Genomic DNA, 17,424 nt, shown 5'->3' on the forward strand with positions numbered 1-17,424 from the left:
GGGGAACATATTTATCTGAAAATTATTGAGTTAGTAGGTGTGAAGTAATTAGAACCTTACTTGACATATGGCAAGCACTCAAATGATAGCAACTCAAAATACTATAATATTTTAATCCTAGAAAATCAAGCATGTACTATGTATGGGAAACTCATCTTTCCAAAGAGTAGGCAGCAGCTACAATTCCAGTGTCCAGTAATTGTTTTGATACAGTGTGCTAGACTTTGGGCTAATGAAGACGCAGTGCCTGTTTATGAGGTGCTTTAGTCTATTTTATGGGGTTATTGCCACTGGATATGTTTAACCTACTAAAGGAATTGCTTTTGACTTGCAGGAGGACGTTAACAGAGCGGTGAAGGCGGCGCGACAGGCTTTTCAGATTGGCTCTCCATGGCGTACTATGGATGCTTCAGAGCGGGGACGGCTGCTGTACAAGTTGGCTGATCTAATTGAGAGAGATCGTCTGCTGCTGGCAGTAAGTAGTAACCAAAGTGGACAGGTCGCGAGATCTCTAGAAAGCATTCACTGTTTGGATTACAGGTTGTTTTGATTGCAGCGATCACTGCATACTCTCGACGAAGAAATCGAAGAGAATTTATCTACCAGCTCTCATACAGGAACACTACCAGTGAGTTTACTCTTGGATAGTAATCTGTACTCTGGTTCTGGAGGATGTTAACCTCTACTCCCAGAATAGATTCTGTAGTCTAAACTCTGGCAAAACCTTAGTTATAACAAATTAAACACATTTATTTCTTTTACTCTGGAGTTTCTCAGGATGATGAACAAGGAAAAAGGCAGTGTGAATATCCAAGAATAATATACTGGATTTCTCTAATTTACTTGACTACTGGCCTCCTTGAGTAGGAAATCTCACAGAGTTTTTTTAGGGTGCCCAGAATATTTCTCTAAAATCCATCTTATTTTTCCTTAATCTAGCCCTCTAAGATAGTTAATAAATGGCCACTTTTCCCCTTTCTTAAATAAATATGTTTATAATAGTTTTAACCAAATTATGTTCCCTTTATAGGTGGAAAGGTGAGAGGGAGGAATAAAGAAAAATTCAATTATTCATGTGTTTATAAAAATTATGTTTTTATGTATACTTTTTTTGTAACAATCTAGTAGTTAGATGAGTCAGCACATGACGTGGATAGGGGAGATTAATTCCTTGTTATTCTCATTTGGGTGTTACAATGAAACCAATTTAACACAAACCAATACTAAGATTGGGTTTCAGAGTAAATTTTTATTACCTTTTGAATCTTAAACTGGCAATAACAAAGAGGCCTACATATTTTTAAAAATCAACATTAGCAATTAGAGTTCCTCAAAAGACCATTTATTACATTCAAAGTGTACAAAACTATGAAATTAGACAATATATACAGTAAAACTACACTGACCAAAATGTTCTGTAGGAAAAAAGAAGTTTACCAAAGGTTGGCTTCCCTTATTTATCTGATCTGCGGATTATATAGTGTTGACTGCTTTTGTCAGCACAAGATCCTAAGGGGGAAAAAAGAACCGGCATACAAACCCCATGTTGGATTAAATTTTGAGATAGTGTACAGTATAAGGCGGAGACAGAAGATTGTATAACAGATGAGGAACAAGTTTAATAGCTTATTACCTGTACATTCCTGCCCCAGAGAATATTAGGTTCCAAACAGCTTATTAAAGTTCTGCTTGAGAAAGGGAGAAAAAGAGGAGAGAGGTCATCCTATAATGGCTAGGGCACTAGACTAAAAAAATGTTGAACTTCACAACCTGACCATTCAAATAATAATAAAGATAATAGTGGCAAAGCTAGAAGTCTCATAATTAAAAATTCTGCTGAAGAAACCCATGGATGAAAGATCCAGGGATTGCTTAGTTTAGTGTGAACTGACTGGTTCTCTCCAGACAGAATGCAAATTTTAAAAATTATTATTGAGGCATTATCAATAGTCATTGACACTAAATTGTCACCCACATTTGTATTATACGAGGGAGATGGTGGAACCCTGAACAGTCTCAAGAGACTGGGTGCCCCCCTTACTACCTGTGTGTATATCAAATTTTGGCCACTTCCTAGAGAGCTGATGACTTGCAGGACACTCAGACAGAGCTAGAAGAAGCACCAGGGTTTAGAAACCAGAATCTTACTAACCTTTCTATCCAGATCTTGCTAGGTGACCTGGAACCAATCAAAGCAAGTCATTTTAACTCCCTTTTCAGTCTCCTTTTTAAGATGAGGAGGTTAGACAAAATGACTTCTATTTCCAAAGTTTTCTAGCATATAATTATTCAAAATATTAACTATAGAGGGTCTGTCTGGAAGGTATCCAGCCATGTAGTATAAAAAATAGAGACATTTATTACAGAATATACAAAATATAAGAAACACTGTACATAGGACAATGCTGCCTCAGTCCCCTTCAAAGTAGGCACTTTAGGACCTCACACAGTTCTCCCAATTGCAATCAGCTGCCCCATTGTGTTTTCCCGAATCTCACCGACAGTCTGAAATCTCTTCCCTTTCAAAGGTGATTTTTGTTTGGGGAAAAGCCAGAAGTTGTGGGGCTGTAGCAGGGCTGAGTAATCTGGGTGAATTGATGTTTTACCAAAAAACTCTGCATGAGTCATGATGTTTGAGCCAGAAAAAACTGCCAGTCACTGGCTGCCCATAGCTGCAGCCTTCTGAGTCATCCAAATAGTTTTTGTGGAGGAATGCTCAAGCTTAATGCAAAATTTGTTGTAGATTCATTGCTGCTCAGTCATTTTGAATGCCACACAGTACACATGCTCACTCAATGGCGTCTACCACCCCCACTGACTAGTACAGTGAAGTCATCCTTGTTCACACATGCACATTCCAGTCCATTCTCCTTGGCTGCTGGGTTACGCTGATGTTGCACAAACTGTTTTTGTAATACTAACGATGGTTTGACTTTTTCTAGGTAGACTTTATATATATTTACTGTAAAAATTTACAGAGGTCTAGATTTGAGGTCTGATTTCTCTTTCAGACAATGGAGTCAATGAATGGTGGGAAACTATTTGCCAATGCATATCTGATGGATTTGGGAGGCTGCATAAAGACACTACGCTACTGTGCAGGGTGGGCTGACAAGATCCAGGGTCGTACAATACCGATTGGTGAGTAGCTTTGACACACAACTGGGGTGAGGGTAGCAGTGAGGAGATTACTGCAGAGTTGAGTAATTCCAAACACTCCTTTTTAAAGATGTCAACCAAATAAACCAAAATTATTGTCTTTTCTTGACTTTGAGAAAACGCAGTTCTGAACCTGGAAGTTCAGCTAAGATTCATAACTAGCTTTTGAAATTGTTTCTGCATAATTGTGCAGAAGATAACACAATAGGTATTTTAGAAAATAGGAAAGTGAGAACATTCTTATTCCTGATTTACTGACCTAGACAATTTTCTACAAGCCCAAACTTTTCAAATCTGGTCTCTGAAATGATTTTTGTGGGTTTTATTCCAATAGTGGCATTTATGCCCTTTCTAAATTGTAATTATTTAAGCCATTTTGCACGTTCCAGTGTGAGTCAAATTATGGTCATCTGTGCCTAGTCTAACAGTATAGTTACATCAGATTAGTTAAACAAACCAATTCACATTGATTGTTTTAAGTAGCTTCAAAGCAAAATGGGACTATGTTTACAGCCCTATTTAAGGATTCATGTGAGTGAATGGTTATTTTGTGTTTTAGTATTTTAGCAGAGTATGCACATAATGGGATGAAAATATTTAAAAAGCATCATTTTGAAAAACATTATGAGTAGAATTTGATTTATACGAACTCACTGACTATAGGAATACAGCACCCTCCAGGTTTGGCCCTGATGGGCATTTTCAGTGTAATTAGAACATTCACCAGGTTATAAGTGATAGCCAGGAAGTTAAAAGGGGAGAATGAGACCCTGGTAATACCAACGCACGTGGCCACTTTAGAAACTCTTACTTAACCCTTTGACAAAATGGTGGAAGGCATTTGAAGTATGAATAGATTTTGATAAGGAGCCTTCTTGCTGTGATAACCACAAAGCTTTTGTGGGAACTAGACTAGAGAACACAAAGCACAATGTGACCTCAGGATGGCCACTTCAAACTTTGAGGCTTATGAATAAATCAAATCCAGACTGAAAAGAAGTGCCTTTTACTTCAGGCATCTTCTTCATGGATTAAGAAGGTTTGCTTTTATCATTTGGTAGGCAAACAAACAAACAAAAAATACATTTTAGAACAAACCAGTAGGAAAGAGTTATTGCTCCTAAGAAGATGCATTTCTAATTCTGCTGCTTTTCAATATTACCATTGTTTAAATAATATTACTTAAAAAAAGTTCCACCCTGGCTCAGTGGATTGAACACTGGCCTGCAAACCCAAAAGCTGCAGGTTCAATTCCCAGTCAGGGCACATGCCTGGGTTGCGGCCCAGGTGCCATAGTTAGAGGTGTGTGAGAGGCAACCAATCAATGTGTCTCTCACACATTGATGTCTCTCTCCCTCTCTTTCTCCCTCCCTGCCCTTCTCCCCAAAATGTAAATAAATAAAATCTTTTTAAAAAATCCATCATTACTGGTAGATCTTAGAGCTTCCAGAAACAGAGCTTTAAGAGTTCTTTCCTTAGTCACATAACTTTTACTGTCCTTTCTCATGAAAGAAAGGAAACTTTGAGAATAAGGATGATTCAGAAAACCATCCTTCTATGTGATGAAAGGTAGAATTAAATATCTTTCCAATCTTCCCCATTTTTTCAAGTTGGTTCTGGCCTCATTCAGTTTTATGGTTCCTCTCCTTTCAAATTACTATTTAAAGGCTCAAATTTTTATTTTGTAAATAGTTGGAGATATCTCCTTTTTTGTTATTGTTGTCTACACCTTCCTCTCACATCAACGCCAAACTAATATTGCATGAACGTCAATCACATTTGTCTACAAAGGATTATGTGTTTTATTTTCCAGATGGAGATTTTTTTACTTACACAAGACATGAGCCTATCGGTGTGTGTGGCCAAATCATTCCTGTAAGTTGGTCTCCTATATAACTTTCAATCTTAAAAAGAAAATGAGCTCTAATTCTATTTCATTTAGTAATGAAGTTTTCTGCAGCACAAATGGGCACTTGGATATTTGCTAAATTTGAGGTAAATGTAGTAACTGTCAAACTTGGATCTCCCTGTAACTGAACTCCTTGTGTATGAATTAGATAAACTTATCTATACACTGCATGTCTCCAAGTATGTTTCAATATTATGGCATCAAAAAATCTTGACCTTTTAGTCAATGGTTTTTTTTCAAAGTGTTGTATTATATACTCTTTTTGAGACTCTTTATTTTTAAAAAGCAGTATTATACACTCACTTCAAATGCTGAGTGAATTTTTAAAATTGAAATGGAAGAAACTACTGGAGCACTGTATGGAATATCCTCTTTAGATAAGGGGCTTTGACACTTCAAATTCCTCTGAGAAAAGGTAGTATTTTGAGCAAAATCATGAAGATTTTCCCTTAAGCCCAGCAAATAGGACACTAGCTAAATGATTTCACTTTCACTGACATCTTCAAAAGACCAAATGAAAGATGGTAAGATGTCCCAAAGTTTTAGATGAGGAATAATAATGACATTTTCTGCACCGATGAGATTGAAATGTATACATATCAACATTTTGAATGAAATTTCTTATTAGTTCAAAAATTCCAATCAAGTCTATAAAAACTGCACAATCCCAAATGCAGTTAATAGCTAACATTTACTGCCCTCCTGTGAGGAACTAGTCACTGTACTTGGCTCCTTTTCTCTATGACTTCCCAGGACAACTTTCTGAGGTAGAGAAGACTTGTATCAACCCTTATAGATGATGAACTCATGCAGAGAGAGCATGCAACTTGTTTGATTCACGTGACTTGTTGGTAGTTGAGCTGAGATTTGAACCAAGCTCTTGGCCTTCAGACCCTAGACGTCTTTGTCTTTGTCTTAGAAATAAATGCTACTAAATAATATTATTGGGCAAATAGTTACAGTAGTTGGCCTACATACAGAGAGAGGAATAATCACATTTATAAACATTTATAGATAAGTTGTAACATGTTTAATAGTAAGGCTTATTTTCAAACCATGCAATGATTTTTCTTCCTGGGAGAAAAAGCTTAATATAACTGCACTTGATAACATGTTGCAGCTTCCTCCTGCCCCTGTTCTGTGTCTGGTTTCTCTGGAACTTCTTAGCATTTATGATTTGCCTTTTGGCAATGATCTTAATTAGAATACCCCAGATGATTAAACAAAATGACTACAATTATTATTTAGCATCTACAGGAAGTATATAATGTAGAGGTTAGATTAGTGAATGTGACTTTCAGCAATACAAAGACTCTATTGTTACCTCTTGCTTTCTAGTGGAATTTCCCGTTGGTTATGTTATTGTGGAAGATAGGGCCTGCCCTCAGCTGTGGAAACACTGTGGTTGTCAAACCGGCAGAGCAAACTCCTCTCACTGCTCTTCATGTGGCATCTTTAATAAAAGAGGTAAGTTTCTGAAATCAAAACATGCACAAAACTCAGGAGTCCTACTTTACAATAGGAAGACCTCATTGGCTGCTACTATAAACTGCATGACCTGCACACGGTTCCTGTCCAGTGGTGCAGGCACACCAGCATGGCCACGGCTGTGGTCTCTGCTGCCGTTCAACCCAAATGAACCTCTGCCCAAATGGGACAGGAAGCCAGGCTCTAAAGCTTCATGTCAGCCACCTTGTGATCCCATTTTGGTTTCTTATCCCAATTCTAATGAATGCCAATTGATGTTAAAATTGATCTAACTTTGGTTTATAATTGCCACAAATGGACTGGAGTTTCTGCAAATTTGTTTAAACTAGACATCTGAAGTTTGGAGGCCTCTGTGCCAATACGCTTGCTGATAATATTGGGCTGCATTATTTTAAACACATCTACCCATGATGGGATATGTTAGTATTCTCTTTTCTATTGTAGTTTCCTCTAAATGTACCATCTTAGTCATCAGGAACACAAATTTAGGAATACTGAACCCATATTTTAAAAATACTCTTCAGCCCAGGCTGGTGTGGCTTAGTGGACTGAGCATGAGCTGCGAACCAAAGGGTCACTGGTTGATTTCTCAGTCATGGCACATCTGTGGGTTATGGGCCAGGTCCCCAGTAGGGGGCGCACAAGAGGCAACCACATATTGATGTTTCTCTCCCTCTCTTTCTCATCTCCTTCCCCTCTCTCGAAATAAATAAAATCTTTCAAAAAAATACTCTTCACTTCAAATTTTAAAAAGTCAAAATAAAGAGCAGATTTATAGTTGCCAGAGTGGAGAGGTTTGAGAAATTGGGTGAAAAAAGTGAAGGGAGTAAGAAGTACAGATTAGTAGTTGCAAAATAGTCCTAAAGATGTAAAGTACAGCACAGGGAATACAGTGAATGATATTGGAAAGCCTGTGTATTGTGCCAGGTGGACATTTGAAACATCGGGGGGAACATTTTGTAAGGCATATGATTGTCTAAACATTATGCTGTACACCAGAAAGTAATACAGAATAATATTGAATGTAAACTGTAATTGAAAAAATAAAAATTTAAAGAATGAGTGCAGAGGTTGGGTTAAAGGGAGCAAAGAGGAGAGGGAAATGAAGGCCATCTGTAATAGTGCCAACAATAAAAAAAAAAGAAAGGAAATATCAAGGTATTTTGATGCAAATAACATGCAATTTTAACATGCCCATGTCATTTGCCACACTGTTTTCTACTTGATGATTCTTTAACTAGGAATAAAATCAATCAGTGCAGCTTAATCATGAATGCATGATGGTTCTCATCTATACTCGTTAAATAATGGCAATGGAGGTTTGCCACCCAGGTGATATGCCCTGAACAATCAACAGCTGGAAACTAAAATGGGGGATCCCGTTAACTTCTTAGTTTTGCTTTCATTTTATGTGAGTAATTTACAAAACCCTTCTATACATACTTTCCTTTTGTATTACTATTATGCAATTTGAGACAGCTATCACTGGATCCGTGCTCTAAGAAAGTCAAAACGGACCCTGAAAAGAAATGGTCCCTCAGCAATGCAACCAACCCTGGAGGTTATTTTAAGTGGGTTAATAAATGATAAAAACAATAATAGTAGTAGTACTGCTAATAAAAGCACTTACATGAATCTTCTTTGGTATAGAAACTCATAAGGTTAGTGAAGTGGCAGCTTCTGTCCCATGCTCTCCTCTTTTTTCATGGGAACAAATCCTCACAACTTTTTCTTGCATCGTTTAGGCAGGGTTTCCTCCTGGAGTCGTGAACATTGTCCCTGGTTACGGGCCAACGGCAGGGGCTGCCATTTCATCTCACATGGATGTGGACAAAGTGGCCTTCACTGGATCTACAGAGGTAATGTCATCTGCTTAGGCTGGCAGTTAAGAATGTCTGCATTTCCAGCTGTCAGAAGTATGTTTTATGGAACTGCTTTAACGTGGACATTTCCTTAAAACCAAAGTTCTTGCTGATGATTTGTTTCTCATTCTAACCTTCAAACATGTTGATAGAACGTAAGCAGATGTAGTTGAGAGGAAACAAAATACCTATTACCAACTGAGAAGGACTGGAGTGGACTGTTTCCAGTGTATTTATTACTTTCCCTGATGAGAAATAGGACCAATGAGACCTTGTTATATGACTGGGTACAGTTTGTGGTAGAAAATATAAGTTAGGCTACAATGACTTGTATGAAAAATACAAAACTGTAGATTATAAAACTTATATAGCAGGGCCTCCCCCTTAACTCCTTATCTGGGGCTCTCTCTTCTATCATCATCCTGAAAGATCAGTAGCTCATCCACCCTGGATGTTGCTGCCTGTCCGCACTAACTTTTCTGCCTCTGGCTCCACCTGGTTAAAGAACAGGGCCTCAGGCATGGATACTGCAGAGAGGCAGGAGGGAGAGAAGAGGAGATCAGCTGGAAGGTGGGGTTTGGGAGAAAGGATCCCCACGGGTTGAGGTGACTTTCTATCGCAAACAAAAGAAAGTGGTGAAATCATACCGTATGAAGGAAAAGAAAACCTTTTGAGTAATTTTTATAAGATTATATGACACTGTCAGATGTTTGCTATGAAACATAATGCATGCCTCTTACAGGTATACAGTATAGAGGATGGAGAGCTAGAATAACCTCTTCTTGGAAAGCTGCTGGCACGAATAAGAAATGAGGCAGGATGTGATGAAATAGAAAGATGTGTATGAAGTGCTTCAAGGGAGTTCACAGGAAGGAATAACGGTGTTTAAATGGGGGCTAGGACTTGCCCTGGGTTTGGACAGTGGTTACTTTTTTTTTAACTTCTTGAAGATCAAGAGACAGGAACATTCTAGATACTGAGGAAAAACTAATTGCACTACTTTATACTCCGATTACACACTCCAATGTAAAGAAACATTTTCATAGAGAACTCAAATGGTATAAAATCAAATTTTATTTTTCTCAATCTTTTAAAAATGAGGTGAATATATAGTTCTTCTTGTTTATTTTTTAAATAGATACAGAGTAGAAAAGGTTTGCATTATGCAAACCCATAATTGAGGTAAGGGAAAGCCAAACCCACATTCAGGATTCTGCGGCCAAGACAACTGGGAATGTTCAAGACATGGCAAGAAATTAAAAAATGGTGAAGTCCTAGGTTGAGATCACAGCAGAACAGGTAAAGGCTGGAAGGCACAACTCCCTCAGCCTAGCATTCTAGACCCACCTCTGCAGGAACTCTGTGCACATTTCCAGCTCCAGATCGCATGCCTACTCATTTCTCCAGCTCATCTGGGCTGGGGGCTACACTCCCCTGATCCCACCTCCAGCCCCACTGCCTGTCAGTCTTGGCTCATCCCTGCACCCCTAGAGCATTCTGGGGACACTCTGACCACCAACAAAGAAACCTTGAGAGTAGAAGACTAGGAAACACTCGGGGGCAAATTCTGACTCTACCCCTCTTAGTGGTATGTCTCCCAAAAGTTAAGGATTCTTGCTAAATTTGAGTTTCTTCATTTGTAAAATGGAAATAATAATGTCTACCTTTCTGAGCAGCACAGAATGAAATCGAATGAGCTAATGGGTAGTAAAACAGTTAGTACCCTAACGAGTACTTAGGAAATGGCACAGTTTTCATGTGTATTCTGTATGCATTTCCATTTCTTTATTCCTTCCCTCGTTCCTTTATGTCTCGCACTGGTTTAGGAGTTGTGAGGGAAGAGGCCATCACTTCCTAATCATGCCACGTGTCTTTTCACTCCCCCAGGATTTTGCTCATAGGAGACAACAATGTACTGTAACATGGCTCCTACCACGTCCCCTCTCTGGCATTTCCTCTCTGGCTTCCTCTGCAGTCCCAGAAGCACCCTGAATTTTAAAACTCCCCATCTGTGTTCCTGTTGTCCATAACATGCAATGATTATAGTGGATGCTCATTGCTTGCTCATATACTCTCTTCTTTGCTGACTATCCTCAAAGACTATCTTATTCATTGTTGTCTCCAGAAACTAGCACAGTAACTACTTCTAAATAAGTATTAAAAAAATTAAGTTGCCTAAGATGATTTGTGAAGCTACAGAAAGATCAATCTTTCTGAATTCTTTTAGCTTCAGGTTTGTTACCTGGCAGGTGGGGAACTTACCAAAGGCCATAAAAGAAGCAAGCTACGATTGCATTTCTTGTGGTGATCATACCAATGAATCTCATTCTACAAATGCTTCTCGCAAGGCCTGAATTTTAATGTCCCACTAAATTCATTTAAAACAGAATCCAACCCACCTAGTAGAGGATACAAGAAGTTAAAACACCTTCAAGAGCACTTACTACTTCTGCCCCACATGGCCAGGCCACAGTTTCACGTCACACACTGTTTACCATAATCTTAATAGTTCTTATCTTTTCTTCATTGTAGACTACTTTGGGGAAAATGACAGACCTTTACATTTTTCCCAGTTAAGGGAAGAAAATCACAGGATTAAAACTGATGTTTTCTTGTTTTGACTTATCTGTACTTTGGGGAACACTCCAGCAAACCTGCATGTTTGCCATCTGACCTAGCACTGAGTAGAGGTGTGATCTTCCCGCTTCACTCACACTCCAACCACTCTTCAGACTGGTTCTCGTGACATCTGCAGCTGCTGGAAGAATGCCTCTGATCTTTCTTTGTTCCCCAAGACAAAAATTATCCACTTGAATAAAATGTCTCCAGTAAACTTTTCTAAAGGAAAAAAAAAGAAACAGAAAAGAAAAAAAAAGGATGCAGAAAAAAATGTATAGCAAATTCAAAATGCAAAAGGCAAGGTATATTATCTAGGAAATAGGAAATTCTTAATACCTTTAAATGAAAACTCAGCTGTTTAAGGTTGTTGTAAGAAGTATGTGTGGAAGGAAAATGGGATACAACAGAAATTTCAGGTCGGGTTTCCCCACTGCAACGCTAGTTTTAGTTTACTTTTGTTAATCTCAGGAGTTTGATTTAGTCCCATAAATCTTTAAAGAAGATGACAACATTAGCAATTTAATTAATGTTCTGCTCTGTAATGTAGTCAGTTCAGTGACCACATCAAATTTAAACACACATTCAGCAAGCATCTACTTATCTTTGTTCAGCTGGGATAGAAACTTTTTTATTAAAATCTGATGTGTCGAGAAGGAAATGAGACAAAGAATAAAAGAAGCAAACTAAAATGAATCCTCTTTTTTTTAAAAAAAATGCAAAGATCATTTTACAGTGTTAAGACTTTAATAAAAAAAGTATAATAGCAATAACACAGGCCAGGTTTCAGAGATGGGAAATAAAAAGAAGTACCAAAAATAAACTTGTTGGAAAGAGATCCATAAATAAATAAATAAATAAATAGATAGATAAAACAATGTCTTTCTCTGAAGAGAGGCAACTAGCATTAAAGAAGAAACCAGAACAGTAGGATTCCAACTAACTGAAGTAACAGCACAGAGCGCAGATCCAATTTCTTTCTTCCTACTCCACTGTTCAAAGGGGTAGGAGAGAGCAAAAGGTCTGTCAGTCAATCAACAGTTAAGTGGGCCCACTGTGATAGATTGTGCTGAGAAGAGGTGTGCTGAGAAGTGGTATGCCGAGATAGGATATTGTCACTGCTATAAAGGAGGTGACATCTGTTTGGGAATTGATATCTATACAAATAATGCAATATGAGGGAGACTTTGAAAGAGTCCTCATGGGAGGACTTTGAAGGTCCCATGGGAGGTCAGAGGAAGAATGGGTCATGTCCACCTAGAGTCATCAGAAAGGATTTCAAAAATAAGCTCAGACAAGAGGTGGACCCAGAGGAAGGGTAGCGTTGGAAGCAGCCCAGGTCGTTGGGCATCTAATGAGGAACAGAGAGTGAATATGCCCTTTAGTCTGGATAGAGTTTTCTAGATGTCAGGAGAAGATAGAAAGTCACATTATGTAACAGTTGGAGGAAGATAATGTCAAATCTATCAGTAGAAAGATGTTCTGCCTAAAATGAAAAAAGAACCCCCCATCTAGCCATGTACATCAAGATTAGCTTTTGTATTTTTTTATCTCTCTCCTCATGAGCACTTTTTTGATTCACCATGTAGTTATGCTCAGATGAAGGAGCCTTTGATGTATGAAGATGCCAAATCTTGAAAAATGCCTTTTAATGATGGCACACACTTCATATGAATTTAAAATGCTAACTAATGCCTGCGTTCATGAGAGTAGATTAAGCCTCCTCTCTTGTAATGCTCCATTTCAGGTTGGCAAATTGATCAAGGAAGCTGCTGGGAAAAGCAATCTGAAGAGGGTGACCCTGGAGCTTGGTGGAAAGAGCCCTTGCATTGTGTTTGCTGATGCAGACTGTGAGTAGAAGCCGCTTGCTCACGTTTCACCCCTCATCCTTTGTGATGTCTGGTAATGTCACAGGGTGAACTTGAAATTTACAAAAGGGTTTGCTTCTAATGCCAAGGTTCAAAGCATTACTCAGAGTCCAAGATTACTCTTGAAAATCTCTCAAATTGTCCTAAAATTATAACTCTGGATAAGTCTAACAGAGACACTATTTCTTTTTGGTTTCAAATAGATCACTATTTATCCAGGTGAACTGTTGATGAATTAACTGTTTTACACTTAGGAGCCATAATATATATTTTTAAATTCCATACCTTTAAATATTAATATCACATTAAGAATAGTGAGATACCCTCAGACATATTGACCTGAGGCCAACAAGCACATTTATTCAGATTCGACTACTTGTTACTACCATCTCAGAATCAGAAAGGATTAAAAAAGTTAATTTGTTACCTGGCTGATAAGGGGTAGAATATATTGAATCAGTATCTGACTAGATGACTCATGGTTTTTCCGTATCACCATATCACCTCTGAGAAATATGTATAAAGTATAGAAAAAGATCTCCTATTTAACATGAATGTCTTCCTTGCAGTGGATATTGCCGTCGAATTTGCGCACCATGGGTTATTCTACCACCAGGGCCAGTGCTGTGTAGCTGCATCCCGGCTTTTTGTGGAAGAATCAATTTACGATGAGTTTGTCCGTCGGAGTGTTGAGCGGGCTAAAAAGTATGTTCTTGGGAATCCTCTCACCCCAGGAGTCAATCAAGGCCCTCAGGTGAGTATACACTAAAGGGATAGCATTCTCCAGGGACAAGAGTAAAGTGCCCTTTTTAGGACTACTTTTTATTGAATAATATTACTTCTCAGACACGTGGCTTCCTAGGTGACAACACTGTATTGGTTTGATAAAAAATAATTAACCTAACCCCTAACAATGAAGAAAATGTTCTGTTTTTGTGTTGCCTGGTTTTTATGTCTAAAAGTTTAAGAGTCATGTTGAGGATAAAAGATGTAAAAAAAACAACAACAAAAAACAGATGATACAAATTTCTTGTTTTTTTCCAGCCTGTACGCCTCCTGATTTCTATACACTGTTCTCTATTCACTTCAAAGTTCTCGCATTTCTCTTATATATTTCTGCCTCAGAATCAATCCTTTGTCTTAGCCTCCATCCCACAAATAGAGGCATCTAACACGTCTCTAAATTCCCTCCATTGTCTGTAGTTACTCTAATGGTGATCCAAGAGTCCTAAAAAAAGGTCTTGAGTTCCTGAGTTTGTAGCAAAGCTCTCCTTTTAGTTGCTAAAGACCATTTATTCCCCCAGGGTTCCCCTTTTCTTCGGTCTAATTGGAACCCAGAGAGAATTGTCTCTCTTTTTTTAACTCTTTCTCCCTCTTATCCAAATGTCACCTTTTCCTCTTCCTTGCCCCATTCTGTTTTTTATCTGTTATTGGAAGCTCCTGGACCACTGGTTCTAATTTTACTCTTGCCCTTTGAAATCTTGACCTAGAGCAGTGAGGAATGCAGTGAGCAGTGAGCAATTATCCCTTTGCCCCCCACTAAAGGGATAATTGGCATTGTTTGAGACATTTTAGTTGTCACAAGTCGGGGTGAGGAGGGCTCTAGTGGCATCTAGTGGGTAGAGGCCAGAGAGGGTACTGAACATCTTACAATGCACAGGAGAACCCCACCAAAAAGACTTATCTGGCCCAAAATATCAATAGGGCTGCTTTGGGGTCTTGTTAAGCTCAGAGGCTTTATTCTTTGACTAAAGAATATTATTCTTTAACTAAAAAATATATATATACTGTTCAACACTGTTGCTTTGGTGGGAAAACATTATTCTCGACTTATTCACTAAACCAAAACTAAATTTGATTAACCAAAATCCATTGAACACAACTATCAGCTAAACCTTGGGATAGGTGCCTGACAATGCCACAAGAAACAGAAGGTTATGCTCCCCGACCTCATGGTGTTTGTAGTTGACATAAGGTAAAAGTCTGTCTTGTAGTTCTCTACTCATGCAAAATATCCTAGTAGGAAAATCTTAAGGTTATGCAATGTGAAATATTCAGACATAAAACTCAAAAATACTTGGCAAATAAAGTAATAAGTTGTTTAACATTATGCTTTTATACTTTGTATTGATCTTGGAGTCAATGAGTACATAGAAATAGTTGTTGCTTTTGATCATATTTGATGACTTTTCAGTTAAATGCCAAGACATACCTTAACTTCAGTTTTGACTTTTCTCCTATTCAAAAAAAATGGGGTTCTAAATTTTCAGTTGTAGTTACTGCTCTTTTTAAATATCTATCTATACATTTATCAATGCAAATGGAAGCACTTCTCCTACTTCTGATTTAATATATTGGTATAAGATGATAGATACATAGATTGATAGATGAAGGTAAGAGAAAAGAAGAAAAGGAAGGCTCAGAATGGGGCGAGTGGAAAGGGAAGGCAAGAAAATGGGTGGGAAGAGAATACCTAAGATACTTAATATTAAACATTGTTGGGCAATACTTTCCCCCATTAGGGATCTGTTAGTATATATTATAATTTCTTTTTTTAAATACTGTATTTATTTATCTTTAGAGGGGAAAGGAAGGAGAGAGGAAGAGAAACATCAATGTATAGTTGCTTCTCATGCATCCCCTGCTGGGAACTGGCCCCTGCCAGGAACTGGCCCGCAACCCAGGCATGTGCCCTGACTGGGAATCGAACCGCGATCGTCTAGTTCGCAGGCCCGTGCTCAATCTATTGAGCTACACCAGCCAGGCTATATTATAATTTCTAAGAGAAAGAAATTAAAGTAGAATAAAAGAAAATGTTTACTCATAGAATTCTTAAGTAAATAATCCAGTGATCTTACTGCTTAATAAAAGACTTTAATTTCTATAAATGAACAGATTTTTATCACAGGTTGTATTGAAAAAGAGTAAGTAGATATCTTGGGACTTTGAGAAGTAAAAGGCGGAAAAGCCCTTTGGGGCTTCTTTACTCTTAAAAATACTCATTTGTTGTCATAAGAAAGAGCTTATAGAAAGAGAAATTTATTCACTATGCTTCAGCATATATATGAGATAGCATATAAATTATTATTTTTAAAGATTTTATTATTTTTAGAGAGAGGAGAATGAAGGGGGAAAGATAGGGAAACATCAATATGTGAGTACCTCTCGAGCGCCCCCTACTGGGGAATCTGGCCCACAACCCAGACATGTGCTGAGACTGGGGATTGTAGGGACAGCCTTTGGTTCACAGGCAGGTGCTCAATCCACTCAGCTACACCAACCACGGCTAAATTCTTAATTGATAAAGTGCTTTTCCAATTTGATTTCATAGACAAAATATGCATTTACTTAAAAACTGTGGAAATCAGTACTTTCATTTGGAAAAGGATTGATGATACCCACCTTCGCATCTTGGCCTAGTGTAAAGAGACGGACTTTTGAGTTAGAGGCTGGATTTAAAATCTAACCTCCCGAGGCTCTGTTTTCTCATCTATAAAATGGGAGATAGTGATATTAATTTTTAGAGGCCATTGTGCACTGAGATGAGATAATATATATAAAGTATCTATCTGTGTGTTGGGTTCACAGTACTTATTCAAATTCCTATTAAATAAATGAAAATAACATGCTTCCATGTATACCTTCCATGTATACCATGTATACCTTCCATGGTGACAGTTATCATCACAGGTCAATAACTTTATGTATCTACTTTCATGACTCTTGATGGTCGACAGTTTCCAAATAATTTGAGATGTGTCAATGTTGTTTCTCAATCTGTTTTCTTTATCAACCCATCAATCCCAAGGAGTCAAAGAATTTTCACAAACACATCAAAATATATACTTTGAGATTATTGGTTGTGCCCCATTGCTTTTCATAGACTAACCCATGAGCTAATAATGGCCCATCACACAGGAAAGAACCTCTGCTACATCCTAGCATTATTGAGAAGTTCCTGAGGTCTGAAAGGAAGGCCAAGTTCGGATATGGTCAATCTGAAACCTTCTGAAGTTTTATATTTATGGTAAATCAAAAGCAGCCAGACTAAACTAAATATGTTCCTAAGTATAACAGAAAACTTCTGTCAGTAGTCCTCAACTTTACTACCATGTTTTTTTATTTTTCCTATGTATTTGAATCAGATGAGTATCTTGTGAAAATGAAATGTGATGCAGGAGGTCTGGAGTGGGGCTCATCAACTCATGGTCATTGGTGCCCATTCAACACCAACAGGAATCCTTAATTTGGGGTGCAGTGAAGAAGGAAGATTTACCCAGTGCAAACAGCTCAACTGTCATACCGCATGGCTGTAAGAACAGCATGGCCCTGGAACAGCTCAACAGAGTCACAGCTCAGTTATGGGACAGCTTAGCTGTGAGGTGGCCCTTGGGCAAGGCCCCTCTCTGGCTAGGCCACTCTGCTGTGCTCTGTTCCCCTCTCCTTGCTTTACTCCAGTGAAAGTTATTTAGTGTTTCAGCTTGATCCAGGGAAACACAGGCTTCTCCCCTTGGTGGGAAGG

General features: G+C 38.2%; 1 protein-coding gene across 1 annotated transcript in view; it reads left to right on the top strand.

The window, feature by feature from the left end:
- The window catches only part of ALDH1A1 (aldehyde dehydrogenase 1 family member A1), a 54,025-nt gene that overhangs the window by 22,630 nt on the left and 13,971 nt on the right, over nt 1-17,424 (top strand). The window contains exons 3-9 of the mRNA XM_037061670.1: nt 335-475; nt 3,012-3,141; nt 4,973-5,034; nt 6,407-6,535; nt 8,302-8,415; nt 12,782-12,884; nt 13,472-13,656. Of these exons, the coding sequence (XP_036917565.1) occupies nt 335-475; nt 3,012-3,141; nt 4,973-5,034; nt 6,407-6,535; nt 8,302-8,415; nt 12,782-12,884; nt 13,472-13,656 (864 nt within the window). The remainder of the gene's footprint in view (nt 1-334; nt 476-3,011; nt 3,142-4,972; nt 5,035-6,406; nt 6,536-8,301; nt 8,416-12,781; nt 12,885-13,471; nt 13,657-17,424) is intronic.

This window comes from Sturnira hondurensis, unplaced genomic scaffold (assembly GCF_014824575.4).
Source record: "Sturnira hondurensis isolate 20B ecotype Veracruz unplaced genomic scaffold, ASM1482457v3 Scaffold0013515, whole genome shotgun sequence".
Lineage (NCBI taxonomy): Eukaryota > Metazoa > Chordata > Mammalia > Chiroptera > Phyllostomidae > Sturnira > Sturnira hondurensis.